General features: G+C 39.8%; 1 protein-coding gene across 1 annotated transcript in view; it reads right to left on the bottom strand.

The window, feature by feature from the left end:
* The window catches only part of LOC140188456 (protein kinase C zeta type-like), a 394,997-nt gene that overhangs the window by 175,492 nt on the left and 193,172 nt on the right, over positions 1–26,333 (bottom strand). The window contains exon 5 of the mRNA XM_072244743.1: positions 3,578–3,663. Within this exon, the coding sequence (XP_072100844.1) occupies positions 3,578–3,663 (86 nt within the window). The remainder of the gene's footprint in view (positions 1–3,577; positions 3,664–26,333) is intronic.

The following is a 26,333-nucleotide window of genomic DNA, read 5'->3' as shown; positions in this document are numbered from 1 at the left end:
ATGCTTTTCAAAAGCTGCAGCACATCCTCTTTCTTACTGTCTACATGTTCAAGCATTTCAGTCCGCTAAGGGAGAACATCAGATTTTCATCCCACCAGAAAAAGCGGAATCTCCCAATACCCACCCATTTTAGTTCCCATTCCCATTCCAATATGTCTATCCATGGCCTCTTCTACTGTTACAATGAGGAACAACACCTTATATTCTGGCTTTGTAGCCTCCAATTCTTGAACTTCCAGTAATGTCCCCCCACCAACCCCCATCCCCTTTTCCCTCTCTCACCTTATCACCTTACCTGCCATCATCTCCCTCGAGTGCTTCTCCCTCTTTTCTTTCTTCCATGTCTTTCTGTCCTTTCCTATTACATTCCCCCTTCTCCAGCCCTGTATCTTTTTCATAAATCAACTTCCCAGCTCTTTACTTCCCTCCTCCCCCTTCCTGGTTTCACCTATCACCTTGTGTTTCTTCCTCCCTCCCCCCTCCTTTTAACTCTACTCCTCATCATTTTTTCTCCAGTCCTGCTGAAGAGTCTCGGCCTGAATCATCGACTGTACTCATTTCCATAGATGCTGCTTGGTCTGCTGAGTTCCTCCAGCATTTTGTGTGTGTTGATCAGATTTTTACTTTCCTTGACTAACATACAAAGCCAAGTACAAACAAATTACCAACAGTTGTGTGCAAAAGTGCTGCAACTGCTCAATGAAGCAATTAAGATGCACAGAGGCTAGAAGTGTAACAGTGTTCTTCTGCATAAAATCATATTATTCATTTCCAAGCAGTGGAGCAGATGATATGGGGAATGAATGAAGAGAGAAGCTCAAAACAGTAAAAAATTAGCTTTAGCAATGGATTGCAAATACATCACTATCTGCTTCAGATGGTAAGTCTTGCATGTACTACATTTCAGAAAAGCTGCAAAGGTATTTCTAATCATGTTCTACAGTCATCTACAGTCAATCAAATAATACTCCAGTAAAATATCAATAAACAGCTGGAAAGATTTACTAATAGATACCAGATCAAACAAGTGACTTATGTGAGTAAATATCAAAAATGTACATATAATGCACCTCCCTAAACTTGTATAATCATTTTACAAGACTAATTTATCCAAGGGTACTGACACAATGCATTGTCTTTAGAAATATCATACAAATTATGTTAATGACTTTGTTTTAAAAATAGTATTGCATTTAACTTTGCTTAAAATTACTGCATAGCTTGAGACACCCAATTTGTGCTCAGTTGGTAACCATAACTACCGCCATGTAACTCTCAGCTGAATCCCCTGACTTTCCGCTCATCTAGCTGAGATTTGTGGGTGCCAGCTAATCTGGTGCACAGAAACAGCATTTAAACAAAATGTGCCCGCTGAAGCACTTTTATCACAACATCACTTTATTAACTGCTAAATACTTTGTCTCTGTAAAGATTTTTGGAACCATTTTAAGGATGCAAATGTTAAATGGAGGCTCACAGAAGAAGCTAGGTTCTTGGAACAAAGGTCAGAAATGTGTACATGTAGACCATGTGGCCCTTCAAACCTGTGCTGCTGTTTAACATAATCATGGCTAATCTTCCAGAACTATTCCCATATTCTCGGAGTCCCCTGATGCTTCGAGCAACTCAGCTTCAACAGCATTTCAGGACTGAGAATTCCAAAAATTCACCAGCCTGAGTGAAGAATTCTTTCCTGCACAATCAAACCTTTTTTGTAATAAAAGCTAACATACCATGAATCGTAATTGTTTGCTCAACCTGCGTAATTACTCAGTGATTGTGTACAATGATACCCAGTTCTTTTTATGCACCAATGTTTTTAAATCAGCACATCATAATCCAATTAGGTAGCTAAAAGCCCAATGACATAAATGTTAATGTTTCCAATGTCAGGTAACCCATGTTCCTTTTCTACTGCTAAGGATTAACCTAGGGTCTCTCTTTTTTCACCTTTTCCATCCACACCACATCCTCTTAATACCAAGATCCATCACCCGCACCCCCCTTGTCCCCAAATCTGTTTCTATCTGACCATTCCCTACATACCTATGTGAGTTTCTTCATCCTTTACTATTCCCTCCCCCACCAGGATCCTTCTGCTCATCATCCCTCCTCCTCATCTGGTTCAATTTGTCAACAACCAGGCTGCTTCACTCCTCCCTCTCATTTCTATATGTACTGGCTATTTTTCCCTCTACATTCTCAGTCCTATTGCAGGGTCTCAACCTAGAATATTCATCATCCCTTTACCCACTACTGAGTTCTACTGAGTTCTTTTACTCGAGATTCAAAAGTTCAAAGTTCCAACTAAATTTATTAACAAATATTACCGTATACTAGCTTGTGATTCTTTTTTTCTCCTTCTTTCCATGCCTCAGCTAAAAATGTGCACATTGTGCCTATTCAATCAGTAAGTGCAGCTGTCCTGCTGTCTTGTGCATCTATGAACAATTCCTGCAGATTTCTTTTCTTCCACATCTCAACGTTTTCTGACTTAATAAGACCATAAGACCTGGAAGCATTGCATCCTATGTCTTATTCTGCTCCTAAGGGTCTACTGGCTCACCTCCCATTTTTTGCATTCATTAACATTTGAAATTCTGAAGCTGGCACCTTCCCTGTACTCCTTTTCCATCAACACTCTTCCCTCTCCCCTCCCCTACCAGACACCCACTTCCCTGGGTAATATTTTGTTTCCTGGTGCAGGAATGAAACTATTTTAAAATGCTCTTTTTCATGATCAAATAACATCATGCCATCAGTCCTTCCCCATTTTTCAAATTCCATCACTATAGCTCTTGCAGAAAACTGTGTTCCTTGGATGCTGCTCCTTAAACATCCTCTGCTCTACTTTCACTATCACTGAGGCATGCACTCAATAATCTGGCTCAACATCTGGAAATTCTAGAAACTTCTACATTCTTACACTCTAATAGTGCTTAGCCATTTCCCTGATAGTAACTTCAGTCATTTAGTGTCCTGAAGAAGGGGCTCAGCCCGAAACATTGACTATTTACCCTTTTCCATAGATGCTCCCTGACCTGCTGAGTTCCTCCAGCATCTGCAGATTTTCTCCTTTTTGTTATATAGTTAGTGTCAACTTTTGTCCACTGTATTTCTATCAGTCACATTGGATTGTTTTCCTGGATGATGAAGACTTCTATTTACATTGCGTCTACTTTACATTATGCAAAAGCACCAATAATAAGTGGCAAGGAAAACACAGCCAAACACATTATTTTAAAAGCAATGTATTAGGAAAACATACCTTTGATTGTCTCAAAACCTAACATCTCAATTGAAATGGTTGAATATGTGTGTTCAGGTTCTTTCTCAATGCTGAACTTGAATATTAATCTAAACACATATGAGCCAATGCTAAATATGAAGTCCACTGCACTGATGGCCACTAATATTGCAGAGAAATTATCCATTTTAATCTTAATTAAATATATGCTCTGAATATTTAGTTTTGCATTACATTCAAGCAGGACTAACTATGAATATACTGTACATTGTGTTTGGAAAAAGCTCAATTAATGTGCAACATAATGCAACGACATAACCATTCACTCACTCTGTTAAATCGTTTGGCTTGGAAGAGATGTCCATTCACACGGTAGAGCTTCCGCCATCTTCTTGCCCCACGCCTATAGATTGATTCTAGAAACGAAAAAAAGATGCAAAGCATCAGCATAATAGCATTTCCCTTCGAGCAACTGATTAGTTAGAAAAATGCTGTACAAGGTGCATGCCCATCCCTCAGTGTCACAGCAAATCTCACACACTATGAGCAAATAGTAGTAGAATCATGGAAACCATGATGGAATGCTGCAAAAATGGGGAAAATAATCTATTATTGCCTGTCGATGTGCCCCATCCACATCTCTTAACTTTAATCTTGTAACAATTCCAGTGGAGCGCTTTGTCATTTGGAAATGCAACTAAAATAAAGAAGGCATGATGTGCATCTGGAAGTATCCTCTGGAAGTATCCTTGACTACAGCAATTATTATTGGGTTAGAATCACCTGGGAATACAAGAGCAACATTAATCATTTCCTCCTGAACACTTCATTTCTGCTTTATTTTATTCAAGGCTGAAAATAGGAATGAAATACAACATAATGCTGTGACATCTTTTTACTGCAATAATTAAATCTAGCAACTACTTTGTAACATAAGCACTTCTTGCTGGTGGCAAGGGTAAGGTGAAAACTTCAACTAACTTCTATAACCCAAATATGTGAGCACAAGTTTTTTTTTTAAAAACATGGCATATCTAACTTGTTTGTATTTAGTTCAGTCAGAACGATGAAAGAAATGAATTTCTGCAACACTCTTCATACATGATGATTTGTTTTAAAGCCACTACATTTGAAATGCATTCCCAGCTGCAGAGCGAAATAAAATAGAATCCAATTACAGGTGTCCCTGCTTTTCAAACGTTCGCTTTACAAAATCTGACTGTTACGAAAGACCTACATTAGTACCCTGTTTTTGCTAACAGAAGGTTTTTTCACTGTTACGAAAAAAGCAGCGCGTGCCCCGAGCAGCCAAGCTCCTCCCCCTGAACTGCATTCTAGCCGCCATTGCTTAAACACGTGCTTTATCTCAGTTTATTTTGTGCATCCGTTAGCAAGATGAGTTCGAAGGTATCGGAAAAGCCTAAAAGAGCTCGTAAGGGTGTTACACTTAGCGTAAAACTAGACATAATTAAGCATTTCAATCGTGGTGAACGAAGTAAGGACATTGTCCGCGCGTTGAACTTGCCTGCATCCACCATTTGCACTATTTATACGCAGAGAGAAAAAATCTTGAAAGCTGCCGATGTTACTGTTGGTTCTGCTCATAGCAAAGTGGTCTGTCTTAGTAGGCATCCAGTAATGGATAAAATGGAAAGTCTATTGCTTGAGTGGATTGATGAGTGTACAAAACATGGTGTTCCTTTAAGTTATCTTATACTTAAGGAGAAATCAGTCAGTCTTTTTAATAAGCTGAAACAGAAAGCACTGGCCGATGGTGATGAAAGTATTGCGAAAGTGGAATTTAAAGGTAGTCACGGGTGGTTTGATCGGTTTCTGAGGCGAGGGCAGCTTCATAGTTTAACGTTTACTGGAGAGAGTGCTTCGGCTGATATTGAAGCTGCTGAAAGGTTCCCAGCAGAACTGAAGAAAATAATTACAGAAGGTGGTTATTCGTATAAGCAAGTGTTTAACTGTGACGAAACTGTAATTTATTGGAAAAAATTGCCAAGTAAGACATTTATTTCGAAAGAAGAAAAGCAGGCTAAGGGACACAAGGCATTGAAGCCTGTTTACCCTAATGCCTATTATTAACGTCACTAAGCCTCTACTAGTGTACCATTCAGAAAATCCGAGGGCACTTAAAGGCGTTGATAAGAAAACACTTTCCGTTGTGTTCCGTTCACATCCAAGCAGTTGTAACACCCAAGTGCTTTTTTCTGAGTAGATGAGCAGATATGTGAGTCCTTTTGTTGAAAAATACTGTAGAGAAAATAACCTCGATAATAGGTGTCTTGTGATTGTCGATAATTGTGCTGCTCATCTGCCTGACATTACCAAGTATGGCAGTAACATTCATGTTGCGTTCTTACCGCCGAATACGACAGCGTTGCTGCAGCCATGTGACCAAGGCCTAACAGCCACAATTAAGGCTTACTATACACAAAATGTGATGCGTTTTATTGTAAGTGCTATTGACAGAGAGAACAACTCTGAGGCATCTTTGCGAGAGATCTGGAAAGACTACAATATAAAACTGGCAATCGCCAACATTGGAGATGTCCTCGATAGGCTAACAGTCTCAATGAGAAATGGCATTTGGAGGAAACTATGTCCCGAAGCAGTGAACGATTTTAAAGGCTTCGAACCATCAACAATAAATACAACAATAGTGAGCTTGGCTAAGGAGGCTGGGTTTGTGGAAGTTGACGAAGATGATGTTGAAGAGGCTTTGGCATCCCATGACCAAGAATTGACAGATGAAGAGCTGATGCAATTGCAAGAGGAAAGGATAACAATCAAAACCGAACGCAGTAGCGAAAATGAGGTCGTCCAGGGACTGAATGTGAAGCAGTTGCGTGAGATTTTCGCTGCGATTGACAGCGCTGAAAAGTATGACTTTAATTTTGAAAGGACGGGTAGGTTTAGGGCAGGTTTGCAGCATGTTTTGAGTGCTTACAAAGAACTGTATGATGTAAAAATGCGCGAGGCTCAGCAGTCAAGTATACTGTCGTTTTTCAAGCCTTGCACATCAGCCACAGCAGACGACGAACCTCGAGCTTCGATATCGAGGCAGGCAGACATAGAAGATGACCTGGCTGCCCTATTGGAAATAGACTACGATGAGATGACACCCCAGTCTCCTCTACCTCCCACCACCACAATTTCCAACGACTCAGCCAAACACACCATCCCGATTCCCGTAAGTGAAACTACACAGTACATACATTATTTCTACTTTACATAGGTTGTGTATTTTTGTGATATTTAGTACGATTTGTTACTTGGTATGATTTGGCAGCCTCATAGCTTAAAGGTTACTGGAGAGAGTGCTTCCGCCGACAGCGTCTGTGCCGACAGTGCTTCCGCCGAGAGTGCATGCGTGAGATTTTCACTGTGCTAGACTGTGCTTCAATGATTGCAAAAAGTATTTCTACTTTATATGGGCTGTGTATTTTTGTGTTATTTAGTATGATTTGTTATTTGGTACGATTTGGCAGCCTCATAGCTTAAAGGTTACTGGAGAAAGTGCTTCTGCTGAGAGCGCATGCGTGAGATTTTCGCTGCACTGGACAGTACTTCAATGATTGCAAAAAGTATTTCTACTTTATATAGGCTGTGTATTTATCATATCATTCCTGTTTTTACTATATGTTACTGTTATTTTAGGTTTTATGTGTTATTTGGCATGATTTGGTAGGTTATTTTTTGGGTCTGGAAACGCACAAAAATTTTTCCCATATTTATGAATGGTAATTGCTTCTTCACTTTACCACATTTCGGCTTACGAACCATTTCATAGGAACGCTCTACCTTCGGATGCTGGGGGAAACCTGTATCTCGGCCTGAAATATCGACTCCATAGATGTTGTCTGACTTGCCAAGTTCCTCTAGTACTTAGTGTGTGATGCTCAAGATTCTTAGGAACTGCAGGATCTCTTGTGATTGTGCAAATGAAAAAGAAATTCAGTTGTAGGCATCAAGTTCCTAAAATTATCTACAAACAATAAGTATTTCACTTCATGAAGTATACTAGAAAAGGAAATGGAAAACTCATTAAAATTACAAGACCCTCTTCCTAGAATAATATTCACTGACAATTATAGCATGGAAACAGACCTGCTCTATCTGTAAAATGGTTTTCTCAACTTAGTGAAATCCTATCCTCCAGCTTGCTCATTGTAACCTTTCACAATCCCCTTATTCCGTCGTTTAATTACCCTGTAACTGAACAATGTTTCACCACGAGTCCTATATTGTAATCATCTTAAATTTTTAAAAAATTATCAATCTTTCTTTCAACTGTATTTGTGGTAAATTCAACTTTGTGCCCCTTTCACTAATTAATCCATTATTAAGATTTATAATCAGATAATCCAATCACCAGGTAAACTCTTGAGCTTGGTAGCTCCAATGAAAATACACCTGTTCCTTCTTATATATAATAAATCATTTTTGGTAACATCTTGTTGAAACTTTGTTGCATAATTTGGTTTATGACAATGGGATCCAGAGGCTGCTGAGAAATTCAATCCTGGTTGGTAGCCTAAACCTGCTAAATAGCATCAGAACATTGCTCTCTGCTTCCAAAATTAATCCTATTGTGTAATTTTGTACTCATTGACATGAAGGGTGTCGGCATAGGGTTATGGAATATTCCAGAATGCATTCTTAGCAGAAATACCTGGGTCACGTGCATTCAGATTAGTTGCAGCATTGCTTACAGTACTCATTTATAAGCAATCTTCCCTAGCTCTGGATGTCCTGCAGTTCTTGGCAGTGAAGGAAGTTCTTTTTAAACAGAGGCACTATTGTAATATAGATAATGCTGTGAGCAATCTGCAGACACTAATTCCACAATCATGATAATGAATAGATCATTTACTGAAATATTGAACACTGATGGAAATATTAGCCAGGACTCTCAGGATGATGATCCTGGCTCCTCTTTAACACATCTCTTTAATACATCAGATCTTTTCCATCTGCTCAAGAAGGGCAACAGCCTTCTAACAGTGAAGTATTCCTCATTACTGCATACCGAATCTGTGATGCTCTTGTCTCTGTCTGACAAAAACATACAGGGCAAGGATACGCAGGATGGCAAGGTCAAGAGGCTGGTTACGAATGTAGCTTGTAAAGTATTCTAACAGAGAAATTAAGAGGGTATAATGAAGTATCAGAAGAAAATATTATAAATAGTGATAGAAATGCTAATCATTGATAATGCTGAGCCTGAAGTTCATTTCTTCACACAAATCCAGGACATGATAACAGACTACTGAACCATGATGCCCAGGGAGGAGATTACTGACATGCCTATTCCCATCTTCACAGCAGATGAATATACAGGCCTGCATTTCAATTGGACTCAATGGGGAGTGATCATGAATTACAATACAATAATATTAATTTCAAAGAAATTATTAATTACAGTTACTTTACCATTGCCTTGTGTTAGGTAGCTAATAACAAGCCTGAAACCTTTCCTGTCAAAGGGGTTCATAATAAAATTATGTATGAGAAATATTTTATCCAATGACAAAATCCAATAGTTATATGCAGTTATTGGCCTTGTGTCTGATCTTGCTACCATTTCAAACAAAAATACAACACAGAATCTTTATGGAAACTTTAGAAATAGTGATTTCCACCACAGTTCTATTACTTTTCAAAATATATTCATTCCTCAATTAATAATAATTCTGACTGTATTATACCTATGACTTTTGATTAGTTAAGAATTGTAATTATCCTTACTTGTTCAAGCAATTCAAATACTATAGACAGCAGATACGTTCAAGTTTAATCATCATTCAACCATACATAAGTATACATCTAAATGAAACAGCATTCCTCCAGAGCCAAGTTGCAATACACAGTACATACAGTTACACACAGTTACACACAATACATATATGGAGTTACAATAGTATATACAGTCACAAAAAATATTAGACCACCCCGAGTAGCGTGGCCTGCAGATTGATGGTGCATGGAATGTGGTCCTAGAGCCATATTTCTACAAGAACAAGTATGAAGCAGCTCGTCCTCTCACGGTGCTTCAGCAAATGAAGGGAAAACAGCTTATCTCACACTGGTGAGCAGCATCAGTGGGAGGGGCCAGCCACCAACCCAGCACAAATTCCACTGCCCCCGCATCACCTCTGTTCCCTCCCGCACTGCCTCCTCCCCTGGGTGGCTGTAACAGGTGGCGCCACGGCATAAAAGCCTGGTCCATGCAACAGCTGAGGTCATGCAGCACACTGTGCGGTTGGTTTCACCAATGAACCAATGAACTGAACTTGCAAAATGTTATGTTGGTAATGTCCAAAAGGGTCTTGCAATCACAAGAAAAACTTTTAAGACACACATCTGCACCATTTGTTGGACCCGGAGAGGCCAATGTGATCTAGCCATCTTACTGGGAGTAAGGGCTTCAGCCTATACTTCAGTTTAGATAACAAAAGAAAATCAATGCAAAGCAAGTAGTGAATTTATCATAGACTTTTCCAGTTTGTGAAGATAAGTCTTTCAAAGGGGGTCTTTTGTGTGCATGTTTTGGAAGATAACTAACTTGCAACCAACACACTGAGCCATTTAACAACAGGGTTGATGTGACCTCCGCCATGGAAAGAGATTACCAAAGAAGGCAAATACCCAAGGATGCGCTGGAAAGCTCGAAGAAATGCAATATCGCTAAACTTCATGGATCTCCAGCTCATGACTCCTCAAAATGGAGAAAGAGCATTTAATTCAATTTAAGAATTCAATTATGTTTGAAGTTATTTTCAGTAGACAAGTGTAAAAGAGAATACAATTATTGTTACTCCAGACCTGATGCAGCCAAAAAAAACACACACACAATAAGATAAAGAACACAATAATTAAAAAAAACACAATAATTGGGAGTGAGAAGGACAGTCCATGAGCAGGCTAAGTGAGATCCTTCATGATATTGCTGGCCATTTTCCAGCACCTTTCTGCTTATTGTGGATTCCGATTAATTGGACCATCGGTTAATCAGGGCAGCCGCTTATTTGGGATAACTCTTTAAGAATAAAAACTAAATGAGAAAAAAGCCGAGACTCCCTTCATTTAATTTGGAACTATGCAGCTCAATTGGGACAGGAGAAAGTTGTCAAACAGTTTCTAACTAGCATCAGTCACTGCACTTATGTGGCAAGTTACACACAACACTGTGCTCAGAGCAAACAGAGTGATTTTTGTCACCGATAGTTGGTGAGAAAAAAGCAGTAAGAAAATACAGAACTGCTTTGTTCACCTTTATTTCAAGCTTTCAGGTTTTTATTGGAGATGCCAGAAATGGTCAGGAGTGAAAATGAAACGATTTTACTACTTCAACAAGTTACGATCTACCAAGAATTTGAAGGTATCAACAAACATCTTGAATATTGAATGAAAATGAAGATTTGGAAGATGCAATTGTCAAAAGCATTGTACAAAGGCAGTCCATGGTCATTTACAGATAATCAAAAGAACACAGCAGCATACATACTGGATGAATTCCTTCAATGATAGTTATTAGGAACTAATACACAGCTTTATAGTATTCCAGTCGTATTGGTACTGTTCTCACTTGTACTGTATTTCATTTAAATAAATAATTTGTTCCTTAGTTAAATGATAGTTTGTCTTTTTTATACCTTTTTAAGTATTTCTATGAAAATTCAGCTAATTGGGGCAGCCGCTTTGTTGGGTCAAAATGTACTGTCCCATTTAACCAGAATCCGCTGTATATTTTTTTTGATGGCAGGTAGGCTGGTGCTGGCAATGTGTTGGACAGTTTTTGACTACCTATTGTAGAGCTTTTCTGTCCACCGGGTACAGTTTCAGTAACATGCATGATGCAGCATCTGTAAAAGGTCATCAGTGTTGATGTGTATAGTCAAGCCCTCTTCAGCTCCTTCAAAAGTAGAAGTGTTGGTGAGTTTTCTTGATTGTGTAGGATTTGTTCTGGGACTATGAGAGATTGTGCAAGATGTGTACTCCCGTGAGTTTGAAACTGTTTCCATGCTGTGCTGCTGATGTAAAGAAGGATGTGAGAAGTGTGAGTTCTGAAGTTGATAACCATCTCCTTTGTCTTGATGACATTGAGGAAGAGGTTATTTGCCTGGCATTGGATCTTGGGCTCTTCCACTTCTTCTCTGTAGGCCATCTCATCATTGTTGGCCTTACCACTTTTGTGTCAGGTGTTTGACCATGCAATCATGAGCAGAATATACAGCAGAAGGCTCAGCACACAGCTCTAGGACTATTCAGGATATTAATAAGAACAAACAGACCAGACACTAGGCACAATCAGAGGTGTTATGTAACCAAGCAGAGAGAGTGGGCCATTTCAAGTGGTCGAGTTTATTGTCATTTAACTATATACATGTATATAACATGTATAGAAGTGAGAGAAATGAGACAATGTTTCTCCAAAGCAGGGTGAAAAGTACCGTAGTATACATAACACAAGATAACTAATGAAGGTAAGGATAAAATCTATAGATGAATCACAGATAAGTAACAAACCAAAGTGGATTAATATTAAATATTGTAAGGTATGGAACAGATTAACCAGTGACACTTCAAATATGAAGTGGCAGGGAAATCAGAAGCCTAATGGACTGGGGGAAGAAAATGTTTCACATCTTGACTGTGCTTGTTTTTATGTATCGTAGTCTCCTGCTTGATGGTAGAAAGTCAAAGAGGATGCTGGATGGAAGGGTAGGATCCTTAATAATACTAAGGGTCCTGCGTATGAGTGCTCCTGATAACTGTCCCCTACAGATGGTAGGGATTCCCCTATAACCCTCTCAGCTGTGCTCCTTGTCTATTACCTCTTGCCTTGGATGTGCAATTCCCACACAGGACCTATTAGAAACCCATAATCAATAAAAAGAGGGGAAAATAAATTTTCCTCTATCCAAAGTGGCTGTCAAAGATGTAGAAGGCAATGACTGAGTAAAACATTGGTCAGGAGAGTGAATAAACAAAAGAAAATCTGCAGATGCTGGATATCCCAGCAACCCACACAAAATGCTGGAGGAACTCAGCAAGCCAGGCAGCGTCTATGGAAAAAAAGTTCAGTCGATGTCTCGGGCTGAAATCCTTTGGCAGGACTGGGGGAAAAAAGCTGAGGAGTAAATTTGAATGGTGGGGGGAGGGGAGAGAGAACTGCCAGCCAATAGGTGAAACTTGGAGGGGGAGGGATGAGAGCTAGGAAGTTGACTGGTGAAAGAAATAGAAGGCTGTGGAAGAAAGAAAAAAAAAGGGGGAGGGGAGGGGGAGGAGCACCAGAGGGAGGTGATGGGCGGGCAAGGAGATAACTCAGATTGGAGGAACAACACTTTTATGTTCCGTTTGGGTAGCCTCCAACCTGATGGCATGGACATCGATTTTTCAAACTTCCAGTAATGCCTCCCCCTCCTTCACCATTTCTCATGCCCTTGTCCCTCTCTCATGTTATCTTCTTGCCCGCCCATCGCTTCCCTCTGGTGCTCCTCCCCCATCTTTTTTCTTTCTTCCACGGCCTTCTATCTCTTTCTTTTTTCCATAGATGCTGCCTGGCCTGCTGAGTTCTTTCAGCATTTTGTGTGTGTTGCTCAGAGCAATGAAATTTCAATTCTTCTATTATATGTGCATCCTGCTTTCAATTTCTGAAATGACTTTAATTCCACTGAATCTAAATTTTGGCTCACAATTATGTTCGGTACTATTGGAGGTGCAACATTTACACAGATGGTAAAGCAACCTCCTGCCTCCCATTTCAGATGGATACAAGAAAATTCAGAGGAACAAATATGAATAAAAACTATGAGATATACAGGAATTTCTCCTTCTTGAAAGCAGCAAATCATTATGATTTTCAAATTTAGAGGGCAATGGACACTGAGCCATTCAATAATATTAAGGTAAAGAGACAGAATTTTGTATTAGAAAAGCATCTAGGCTCAGACTGGAAAGTGCCGGTGAGGCCTAAAATCAAGTCAGCCATGGCCTGTCTGAAATGGAGGCAGTTCTTTGGTCTACATTCTCTACTCCTACTTCGATTATATTACAACAGGGGAATGTAACCTGGAGTCATAGTGAATATTTAATCAATCAATATAATTATAAACAGTTTAACTGTATTCCTTGGAGTTTAGAAGAATGAGGGGAGACCTCATAGAAACATTTTGAATGTTAAAAGGCATGGACAGAGTGGATGTGGCAAAGCTGTTTCCCATGATGGAGGAGTCTAGTACGAGAGGGCATGACTTCAGGATTGAAGGGCGCCCTTTCAGAACAGAAATGCGAAGAAATTTTTTTAGTCAGAGGGTGGTGAATCTATGGAATTTGTTGCCACGGGCAGCAATGGAGGCCAAGTCATTGGGTGTATTTAAGGCAGAGATTGATAGGTATCTGAGTAACCAGGGCATCAAAGGTTATGGTGAGAAGGCGGGGCAGTGGGACTAAATAGGATAAAATGGATCAGCTCATGATAAAATGGCGGAGCAGACTCAATGGGCCAAATGGCCTACTTCTGCTCCTTTGTCTTATGGTCTAACTAATCATTAAAAATAATTTAACTAGTTACAGCATACAAAATAGCTGCTGTTTCTGATATCAGCACAGTCATTAGATTTGAAAATACTTCAACAACTGTAAAGTGCCGAGATTGCAAAAGATCATATATAGATAATTTTCCCATTTCCATGCTTTGTACACTATTTAAGGTGAGTTTCCAAATAGGGAGAAACCATTAACTGGCTAAAAGCTCTAATTTTAAAAGGGAAAGACCCTCCTGTGTGAAACCTGCTCTCATAGCTTAATCAGTTTGCCCTGGAACCTTGCAGTGAATCTTATATTGTACCAGCTCCAAAACATACCTTTTATATACACTGCTCAAAATTGAATACAGAACCTCTGTACTTCTCTGGTCTTCCATGATGCCCAGCTACATAACTCCAAGTAAATAATCTCATTATCATACAGCATGTAAAAATAAGGCAATCAACTAAACTAATCCATCCTGATTTCTGCAGGTACAAGTTGCCCATTAACTATTTCAATATCTTACATTATCAGCATGTCCCATTTTTCTTTAATGTCATCATCTCATTCTCTTTTGTTAGATTTAAGCTACCAGTCAAATGAATGCAATATAATACCAAGTCTCATGTTAATTATACTCCTTAAACTTTGTTATGGTCTACCATATTGACCTTAATAAAATTATTTTTAAAATTCAAATGTATCTTCTTTTTTAAACTCTCTCAAACATTCTCAGTTCATTGCTTTAAACATAGAAACATAGAAAACCTACAGCACAATACAGGCCCTTCAGCCCACAATGCTGTGCCGAACGTGTACTTACTTATTTTAGAAATTACCTAGGGTTATCCATAGCCTCTAGTTTTCTAAGCTCCATGTGCCTCTCATTCTCTGTCGCTCCAAGGAGAAAAGGCCAAGTTCACTCAACCTATTCTCATAAGGCATGCTCCCCAATCCAGGAAACATCCTTGTAAATCTCCTCTGCACCCTTTCTATAGTTTCCACATCCTTCCTGTGGTGAGGTGACCAAAACTGAGCACAGTACCCCAAGTGGGGTCTGATCAGGGTCCTATATAGCTGTAACATTACCTCTCGGCTCTTGAACTCAATCACACGGTTGATGAAGGCCAATGCACCGTATGCCTTCTTAACCACAGAGTCACCCTGCGCAGCAGCTTTGATTGTCCTATGGATCCCTAAGATCCTTCTGATCCTCCACACTGCCAAGAGTCTTGCCATTAATACTATATTCTGCCATCATATTTGACCTACCAAAATAAACCACCTCACACTTATCTGGGTTGAGCTCCATCTGGTTTAGATCTCGAATCAGAATAGACGACTTTACATAGTTGATCAGAACATCTTTTCATTCCAGACATCGACCTTTACATAAAGCACTGCAATTAAACCATTACACCATCAACCATCCTTCATGACCACAAAACTGACATTGTGCTAGCGTTTTCAGATACAACTTTGTTTTATTTTTAACATTTATAAAGATAAACCATGCTACAGATGTACATTGTTCACAAGAACTTAGGACACTGACAAAGATAAAAAGGACATTGAAAGATTAAAAGAAAAGTCAGCAGACTTGACAACAATTTCGCTTCATATAATCCACTTAATCTCATAAAACTCATAAGCTCCTACACAAAACCAGCAATAAGATTTGACACAGTGTCACATAAGGCAAAAGATTAGCCAAAATGGCAGATTTTAAAGAGCACCTCTCTTGTGAATTGATGAATCCCAATATGTGGCGAACTATTAAAACAACAAATACCTATACACAATCCTAGCATCCCCTCATCCCAGACCCTGAAACTACTCTTGGCAATGTTTCACAATATCTAATCACATTTTTTTCTATTCCAGTATGCAAGATCAGTATAGCTGAAATTCACATGGTTGGGGATACAGTCACAGTTCATTGTCAAGGTTAGCAATTCTCTCAATCACTTAACCTGAAGCAGTATAAATAGCTGTGTTGCCTCTAGGAAGCATCCAGTATTTGGCAATGCTCTGACTTGAATGCTACAACTCCAAGGGCTTATCCTCACATGACTGAGGGCTGTTCAAGTTTTCCTCGGAAACTTAAAGCCTGGGACATGTGGGCTGGGTCAATTACCAGTTGGTATTTGGCCATGTATGCAATCGGCCAAGAGCATCAGTAAGAGGTTAGGTGATTATAAGTTTGTACGATTATGCTGTGACTAGATATGACAATTTCTCTTTTTTATGAATGAGAAATACTACAAATCGCATATCGCTAATTTTTCATCGCTAATTTCTCATCTCACAGTGGCACAGAAAACAGCTGTCATAATGCTGCAAATAAAAATTGAAAACACGAAGAATTTTATGAAAAGTCTGTGGAAAGAGAAATAATGTTTCAAGTTAAAGACCCTTCACCAGAAAAAAAAAGAGGAAAAAAGATTTAATTTAAGTTTTAGAGTAGGTAGAGGTGGACAGATAGGATAATTGGAATAACTCAGAGTGGGAGTGAAATTGCTTTGGTAATTTTATTGATGAAGCTATTTAATGAAATGAATAACGAGAACCATTTAGAGATAGAGGGAAAAGGAAGACATAAAAGAAGGGGAATGCACATCAAGCCTATAGGAAATGCCCATAAGATCAATTCATGTCAGTGGACAGAAGGAAAACTGAAGCAAAAAGATGGATAACCTACTGCAAAACAAACATCGATTACGATCTCAGAGACTCCTACATATATGCTTATCACACTTCCTTGATTCCTGCCTTCGTGCACCTCACTCATTTGTTTCAATAATGCATGTTTTCACATAATTGCCTCTGAGATGCCTTCCTTTCTTTCTTAACAATGGCTTCTCTTCTACCATAGCTGACAAGAGCACTTGAATGTGCATCATCTATTTCCAGCATCTCTGATCTCACTCCATCTCTCTTGGGACAAATCAAGGATAGATTTCTCATGGTCCTTTATTCCTGTGCAGCACCTTCCACATTCAATGGACCAATCCTTCATAATTCCTGCTTGCATCAAAGAGATTCTACCACTATTCTGTATCATCTCTTCCCTTCTCCTTTCATCCTTTCTCCTTCGCATGCAATTTCAGGATTTGCAACATCTTGCTCTTTTACCTCTATCCTGTCCACCCACCAACCCCCACCCACCCAGAAACCCAAAAAGTCCTTCCAGGTGAAATAATGATTCAGTTGTACATTTTACAATCTAATGGCACTCACAAAGTGGTTGCTGTGACTTTAGAGCAACCAAAAGCAGATTGGGTGACTGTTTTATTAGTGCTTTTGATCATTTTCAGTGAAGACCCTAACTTTCAACTGCTTTTCACTTTAGTCCTTCATCCTCTCAACCTGCTGCTTCCTGCGTTATTCCGCCAATGTTCAAACATATGTTTGAGAAAAAGAATCTTATCTTTAGTTCATGCAGGACTTCACCCTAAATTCAACGATTTCCGGTCACTTATTTTCCCTCTTTATAACAATTATGTCATAAGCATCTGCCTATAGTATTAATTCAGCTTTACATTCTTCACTGACACTGGCTGATCTAATACATATTTGCTACAACTCTGATCTGTATTTCACAGCTTTTGCATGTTTTTCTTTCTCAGTCTTTGTGACCCTAAACCAGAAACTATCGATACACTGGGAGATCCACTCCCTACTGAGTTCTAGTTCTGCAGCGTTCAAATCAAGTGACTTTGACCCTTACAAGAAACTGAGATATGACCATTATAAAATGATCAGAGATGCTAAGAGACAATAGCTGTCTAAAATAAGAGTCCCAGACCAGTTGTCAGTTGTGGCAGGGCTTATATGATGTAATGGGTTGCAAAACGAAGTCAAGCAGCATTACTGACAACAGCACATCCCTTCTCATTGAGATTAACAAATTCCATGCATGTTTTGAACAGAAGAGGACTGGTTTGTCACCACCCACTCTGACAGCCTCCAATGCACCTGAACCCACAGTCACCTTGGTAGACACAAGTTCAGTCATCCAGCGGCAGACCCGCCGAAAGCATCTGGCGTGAATGATGTCCCTGGCAGTGTCCTTAGATCCTGCGTAGATCAGCTGGAGGGGACATTTGCACATTTCCCTGCTTCACTCTGAGGTTCCCAACTGCTTTAAGAAGACCACTATCATCCTAGTATCTAAGAGAAATAAAGTAAAGTGCCTTAATGACTACTGGCCAGTGGCTCTGAAATCCACCATCATGACGAATTTCAAAAGGTGGTCACAACATGCATTAACTCCAGCCTCCCAAAGAACTTTGACTCATTACAATTTGCTTACTGCCTTAATAGGTCTATAGTGGACATCTTCTCCCAGCCCTACACTCATCCCTGGAATATCTGGGTTGTAAAGACACCTATTGACTATTGACATCAGCCTATTGTTTATTGACTACAGCTCCACCTTCAATAAAACTCCAAGCAAACTTATTACCAAACTCCGAAAGCCCTGTGAGTCAACACCTCCCACTGCAATGGGATACTTTGCTACTTCCTGTACACTCATAACTGCATGGTCAGATTCTCTCTAACTGCATTTACAAGTTTGAAGATGATACTACAGTGATGGGCCGAATCTGATATAGTGATGAGTAGGTGTACAGGAAGAGATAAAGAGCCTAGTGACATGGTGTCAGGACAAAACCCTTTCCTTATTATCAGCAAAAGAGATGTCCATTAACTTTAGGAGGAGCAGTGAGGTGCGGTGCACATGCAATGTCTCCAGCATTGAGAGCTTCAAGTTCCTAGGAGTAAACATTACCTGTCCTGGTCTAACTTATTACATACCATGGTCAAGAAAACTCACTTATGCCTGTGTTTCTTCAAGAGGCTGAAGAAATTTGGCACATCTCCATCAACCCTCATCAATTTTTTTCAATACACCTTAGAAAGCATCCTCTCCAGATGCACCACAGCATGGTATGCTAACTGCATAGCCTGTGAATGCAAGAAACTGCAGAGAGTTATGGACACAGTTCAACCCACCACGGAAACCAGTCTCCCTACACGGACTCTGTCAATACTTCTTGCTGCCTCAGTAAGCAGCCAGCATAACCAAAGATAAACCCACCTCAGATATTCTCTCTTCTCCCCTCCTTCAAAAGGCAGAAGATACAAAAACCATTAGGCTCAAGACCAACTTCTATGCAGTTATAACACTATTGAATGGTCCCCTCGTACGAAAAAATGGATTCTTGACCTCACAATCTACCTCATTATAATCATGCACCTTATTGCCTGCCTGCACTTTCTATGTAGCTGCTACACTTTATTCTGCATTCTGTTATTGTTTTGCCTTATACGACCTCAATGTACTGTATTGATCTGTATAAACATTATGCAAAACAAGCTTTTCACTGTACCTTGGTACATGTGACAACTAAAAAAAGCAACTCCAATTCTATCTACCTGTCCTGAAATTATAAACCAAATGACTTCATCAACAACTTCCTGGGTAAAAAGTAATCCTGGGCCCACTTTATTAGACTAATTCCTTTCATATTATCCATATCTCCCTCACCCTCAGCAACTTAGAACTAAATCATTTAATCTTATTACAATACTCTTATTAAGCTTTTCATAACCTGGGTGGCACACTGATGTGGTAGCTGGTGTGGCTGTCACATAGCCCCAGCGACCTGGGTTCAACCCCAAGTGCCATCTGTTTGGAATTTGATCGATCTTCCCCAATTACACTGCGTTCCACCTGTTCTGGTTTTGCCCCATTTCACAAAGATTTAGCAATAAGTTAGTTGGCCAATGTAAATTACTCAGTGCAGTTAAGTGGCAAAAGAAACAGAGAGAAGATAAGGACCCGAAGGAGAGAATAAATTGCAGAGAGGATTATTTCGTTCGGCACTTGTTTTATAATAAGTAAATCACTGTATTTACTTTACTTTTCTTTATGGTTCTGTCAGTACTTGCAATGTTTAGTCTTTAGGACCACAACAACCTTCTGCCACTAATAAGCATTTTACACAAATTTAAATATTACAACATTCTTGTTTGTTAAATGTGACCTGAGAAATAGAGTTAAGTTATGTGGGAATTGAACAACCTGGAATTAATCATATAAATAAATGCAACTTTAGAAACAGCAAATCAGGCTTCAGACATGAACCACAGAGAGATCTTGCCAGGCACAATTAATTAGGAAACTGCAACCTGTATATACACAATAAAATTGGAAGAGAATTATGCATTCACAAATTAATCACTTTAATAATTCAGGGCTAAATTTAACCATGCAAAGTGCAGAGAGGAGAGAAACAGCTGCAGATTAATTAAATGATTCTCGTCTTCCTTTGGAAATTAAAGTAAGTCATCGGCTATTAAATAAATAGGCTAGTTATAGACAGCATTAGAGACAGAGGGACAACTGCAAAATAATTCATGAAACCTCTTATTTCCAATTACACACAGTATATCATATCTAGCTCTTCAACTAGACCACTTCCTCTGACTTTTGAAACAACTTGACAGGATTAATTGGTCATAAATGTAGACAATAAACAGACACTTCCTGTTTGGCCTCAGAAGAGTATGAACTGAGCTATCAATAGCAGTCTTTAACATAAATGAACTACTAAGGAGGATCACAGAATATCTCCACTTCTCTGAATCGGTGCAGATTCATTCTTGAAATACTGACTAGCAGAACTGCAGAAATTTCAACTGCACAAGAAAAAAGCCCAACACTAAATTGAAGATGGTAGATTTCATTCTACTCCACTGATAATTTTTGGCATGCTTTAAAATGAAGGATAGTGTTTGCATTATATAATTACAAATCTCTATCTCAAGGTTATCTATCCAATTTTTCAAGTAATTAATGAACCACATCTTATCGTAATTTTAAAACCAAGTGTACCTGGTTGTCATCTTGGAATTATCAACCTTGATATATTTAAATTAGTAGTGAGTTCCAAGGCTATTCTGAACAGCCTTCAATTTTTATGGGTCAAGAAGCAAAGCCACAGATGCTAAATTAATGACTACAAACCCTATAATAACCTGTCCTGATGAAAATAAAGCCTACTGAGAATAATCTGTGTGGGCATGTGTAAGGAAAGAGTTAAATATGATTCCTCTTTGGTATATGCTAAAATAAAATCACTTTCTGTAGAAAAATGATGATAAATTTCCAGAACACTGGTGTTTAAGTAACTCTGTTGTGATGGAAACATAAAATACTGGAAAAACACAATAAGTCAGATACCATAATGTGGGATCAGAAACAGTTATCATTTCAGGTCAAAGACTTTTCATTATAACTAAGATATAAAGTTCATAGTGTCATGAACCCCGTGACGGGAATAAAGAACCAGCAGAGATGGAAAACACTTTAGAGTCCAGTATTTCTATAAACTAATAATATTGATTAGTAACTACACAATACAGTAATATAAATGTAGATAAATCAAACAGGTTAGCAATGTTTACATATATAAGTAAGTATATCAGTAAGTGCGGCAATATATGTATGAAAAACCAAGCTTCTTTAAGTCTAGGGATAAAAAGATACAGTCTTACGATGATGAGTAAAGTTCAGTTCAGTTTGGTTCGTGGTATTGAGTTGAGTAGTGATGGAGAGACAGAGAGGGAGAGATTTGAGTCTTCAAGTGAGCTGACGCTGTCGATCTTCTCATTGTCCTTTGAACTCCTTTAAAAGTAACCGACTGTGACTTTAACAAAGGGGACCGGTTTTCTGTGGTGGAGCTATCCTCCAGGCGAGGGTGGACACATGGACAACTCCCCACCAGTCAACCCTTTTCCTCTTTTCACTGCAAGAGCGATGGATCGATCCACCTGATTGATCCTCCAAAACCCACTTTTTCTGCGGGCAGAACAATGCTCATTCAGTGTCCAAACGTGTCTGAGGTCTATCATCTGACCTCCTATTTCATCTTCTCATGCTGAGCATCAACTGTCATTCAAATAACTCTTTCTTCCTCTCTCTGTGAAAGAAATGCAAGCAGGCAAAAATCCTTGAAGAAGTATCAACAATCTGCCAAAAATCATAACATCGAGTGTCCATTAAATAACGTCCTCAGTCACCATAGCAACTTACGAGCTGCTTGGTGCTATCTCCACTTCAGCAGAAATCTAACAGTTAACCAGTTCTTTCTCGTTCCTTGAAGTGACAGTCCAACAGTCAGTCTTCGTCTCTCTCTCTTCAAAACAAAATGTCGGTGGTAAATAACTCTCTCTCTCTCTCTCTCTCTTTTCAAAAGCACAGTTAATAGGGGTAATTCAGGACCCCGTCACAATAGCAAATTTATTATCAAAGTACATATATGGCACCATATACAACTCTGAGATTCGTTTTCTTGCAAGCATACTCAATAAATCCAATAACCACAATAGAATCAATGAAAGACTGCACCCACCAGGGCAGATATCAAGTGTGCAAAAGACAAAAAAACTGTGCAAATACAAAAGAGAAGAAAGTAATAATAATAAATAAATAAGCAATAAATATAGAGAACCTGAGATGAAGAGTCCTTGAAAGTGAGTCCATAGGTTGTGGGAACAGTTCAGTGATGGGGCAAGTGAAGTTCAGCAAAGTTATCTCCTCTGGCTCAAGAGCCTGATGGTAGAGGGTTAATGTCTGTTCCTGAACCTGGTGGTGTGTGTCCTGAGGCTCCTGTACCTTCATCTTGATGGTAGCAGCGAGAACAGAGCATGACATAGATGTGTGGGGTGGGGGGGGGGGGGGTCCCACCGATGGATGCTACTTTCTTGTGACAGCAACCTGTGTAGATGTGCTCAATGATGTGGAGGGCTTTACCCGTGATCAACTGGGCCTTATCCACTACTTCTTGTAGGATTTTCTATTCAAGGACAGCGGTCTTTCCATAACAGGCTGTGATGCAGTCAGTCAATTTACTCTCCACCACACATCTACAGAAGTTTGTCAAAGTTTTAGATGTCATGCCAAATCTTCGCAAACTCCTAAGGAAGTAGCGGCGCCGTCATGCTTTCTTCGTAATTGCATTTGCATACCGGCCCAGGATAGATCCTCTGAAATGATAATACCAAGGAATTTAAAGTTGCTGACCTTACGACCTCTGATCCCTCGATGAGGACTGGTTCAAGGACCTCCAGTTTCTTCTTCCTGAAGTCAATAATCAGCTCCTTGGTCTTGCTGACATTGAGTAAGAAGTTGTTGTGGCACCATTTAACCAGATTTTCAATCTCCCTCCTATATGTTGATTCATCATCACCTTTGACTTGGCCTACAAATGTGGTGTTAGTCACACAGTCATAAGTGTTAAGCGAGTAGAGCAGGGAGCTAAGCACACTGTCTTGTGGTGCATCTGTGCTGATGGAGATTGTGGAGGAGATATTACTGCAAATCCAAACTGACTGCAGTCTGCAAGTGAGGAAATCAAGGATCCAATTGCACAAGCGGGTGTTGAGGCCGAGATTTAGAAGCTTATTGATTAGTTTTCAGGGGATGATAGTATTGAATATTGAGTTGTAGTCACTGAAGAGCATCTTTGCTGTCCAGATATTCCAGGGATGAATGAAGAGGCAATGAAATAGCATTTGCTGTGGACCTGTTGTGCTGAGGGTAGGCAAATTGGAGTGGATCCAAGGCACTACTCAGGCAGAAGTTGATAAGTTTTATCAACAACCTCTCAAAACACTTCATCACTGTGGATGTAAGAGCTACTGGATGATAGTTATTGAGGCAGGTTGCATTCTTAAGTACTTGTATTATTGACATCTGTTTTAAGCAGGTGAGAACCTCCGACTGGCAAAGCGAGAGGTTAAAGATCTCCGACTGTTGATCAGCACAGGTCTTTAGTACTTGGCCAGGTACCCCACCTGGGCTGGATGCCGTCTATGGGTTCATCCTCCTGAAGGATGCTCTCACATCAGTCTCAGAGACTGAAATCACAGGGTCATCAGGGGCTGTGGGAATCCGTGTTGTCATGGTCAAAGAGTCAACAGAAGACATTGAGCTCATTTGGAAGCGAAGCCCTGTTGTCACCTATGTCGCTGGATTTCACTTTATAAGCGGTGATAGTGTTCAAGCCCCGTCACAGCTGCTGAGCACCCTTCATTGATTCAAGTTTAGTCTGGATTTTCCACTTGACTCATAGGCAGCTTTCCTGGAACTCTTGTAACTTTCTTGGTTGCCAGACTTGAATGCCTCTGATCTGGCCCTCAGCAGACTGCTGATCTCAAAGTTCCTCCAGGGCTTCTGGTTGGGGAAGGCCCTGAATGATTTTGTGGGGACACACTCGTCTACAACCGTTTTTATAAAGTTTGTGACAACCATAGTGTATTCATCCAAATCCATAGATGAGTCCTTGAACTTGGCCCAGTACAGTATCTTGAAGCAGTCCCTTAACTGCTCCTCTGCCTCTCACAATCACCTCTTTGTTGTCCTAATTTCTGGAGCCTTGCCCTTTAATCTCTGCCTCTATGCAGGTAGGAAAGGGACAGACAAGTGATCAGATTTGCTGAAATGCAGTCTGGGTACGGAAAGGTAGTGATTCCTTATAGCAGTGGTTGAGTGTGTTGGGACCTCTGGTACTACAGGTTATATGCTGATGGCAATTGGGCTGGGATTTCTACAAACAAGCCTAATTGAAATCCCCAGCTACGATTTCAAATGTGTCGGGGTGGACTGTTTCTCTTGTTTGGTTACAGCATTATGCACTCTCTCAAAGGCCTGATTATTTATCAGCTGCTGATGGTATGTATGTGTACGTAAACTACGATCAGGATATTGGAGAAATCTCTTGGTAAACAGAATGGTCAGCGTTTGATCGTAAGGTGTTCAAGGTCAGTAGAACACGAGTATGACAAAACCACCACATTGGAGCACCAAAGAGAGCTTATCATGAAGCACACCCCCTCCCGCCCCCCATTCTTTGGACTTTTCCGAATCAGCAATCCAGTCCATCCAGTGTATCGAGAAGCCTTCAGGTCTGATTGCTGTATCTGGTGTACTATGACAACAGACAATAGGTGCAGGAGTAGGCCATTCGGCCCTTCAAGCCAGCACCGCCATTCACTGTGATCATGGCTGATCATCCATAATCAGTATCCAGTAAGCTATGAGTAAGCTACATCTCGGTAAAACACACAACACAGCAATCTTGCCCTTAGGTCCTTAATTTTGTTCTCCAGTGACTGCACATTTGCTAACAAGATGCTGGCTGGGCGGGGAGGGGGGAGGGGGTGCTCACCCCTCTATGTTTTAGCCTGGCTTCGAGTCACCTTTGCCCACTTAAAGGTGCCATACCTGCTTGCTTGAGAGTTAAGTCCGTCGAGTCCTTCAGATCATGAAATCTGTAGTTCATTAAGTTGGTTCAAATATACATTGATTGCAGTCAGAGTAATTCAAAAGAAGTATATTTAGAAGTTTTGTATGTAGCCTACAGAATGTTCGTGTGGCTCACTGGCACCATTCTATATTATATAAAGCAAGTTAGTGTAGGTTGCAGAGAAGGCATGGGAGGGAAGTGGGTGGAACAAAGGGAATTCTGTAATAGAGTAAAATAATGCAGCCATTAAATGGGAAGTTACGTTCCTCTGTTTGTTTGATGTGTGCTAATGCTGTGAATGCATCATGAAGTTATACAGTCTGGTCTTCTGAAATATGCTCAGCAGGTCAGAAAGTCTACTTCTGTTCTATATGACTCTAGGTTAGCATGAGGTCTGATTCTGATCTTAAGACATTAAATATCTCACAGTCATCATCTGGGGCAGTGGTTCCCACCTGGGGTTCCACAGACCCCTTGCTTAATGGTATTCTTCCATGGCATAAACAGGCTTGGGTACTCCTGATATAGGGTCATCTGTCCAACATATGACAACTATAATACTGTAGAGCAGATATAGAAACTACTTTCCGTCTTGGAATAAATACATTCATGATTAGAAGCCATGAGGAGAATAACAAGCTTTATCAAAACCTAAACATATAAATTCTAAAAGGATTAAACAATGCTTAAATAATTGAACAATAGAGCATACAAACTAGGAATACATGCAGAACAGCTGGTTCTTCAGATTACCCTCCCATTTAATATCATGACTGGATTTGACTGTAACCTCAACTCACCATTCTTGTCCATTCTGATATTCTTTCACCTCCTTCCCTATCAAGTGTCTTTCTACCTCTAACCCTGCTGTCTGTTGCCAGGAATTTCAACCATTTGTCCTTGCAAAAGATCTTCTAGTAGTGATTACTATTTAGGATAGTACGTTTTCTGCATTTTAATGCTGAAGCCTGTCAAGCATTAGCCAAACAGAAATTAATTGTATATACAGCTATGTATTAACTGTATATGTAGGAATATACAGCTATAAATTCAGCTCTTCCTGGCCCATTTGGCTTCATCATTTCAGAAAAGATTTCCAATGACTCAAGACCATCTGAGGACCAAAAAAAAAGGCTCGTCAGTTTAAATGAGTGCCCACCTGATATTAAATTCTTTTACTCTCTTTTTCAAGTCTCTCACGAGAAGAAACATTGTTTCCACATTCA

Source organism: Mobula birostris, chromosome 27 (assembly GCF_030028105.1).
Source record: "Mobula birostris isolate sMobBir1 chromosome 27, sMobBir1.hap1, whole genome shotgun sequence".
NCBI classification, from domain to species: domain Eukaryota; kingdom Metazoa; phylum Chordata; class Chondrichthyes; order Myliobatiformes; family Myliobatidae; genus Mobula; species Mobula birostris.
The sequence above is the reverse complement of the archived record's forward strand: the minus strand, read 5'-3'. Positions and strand labels throughout refer to the sequence as shown.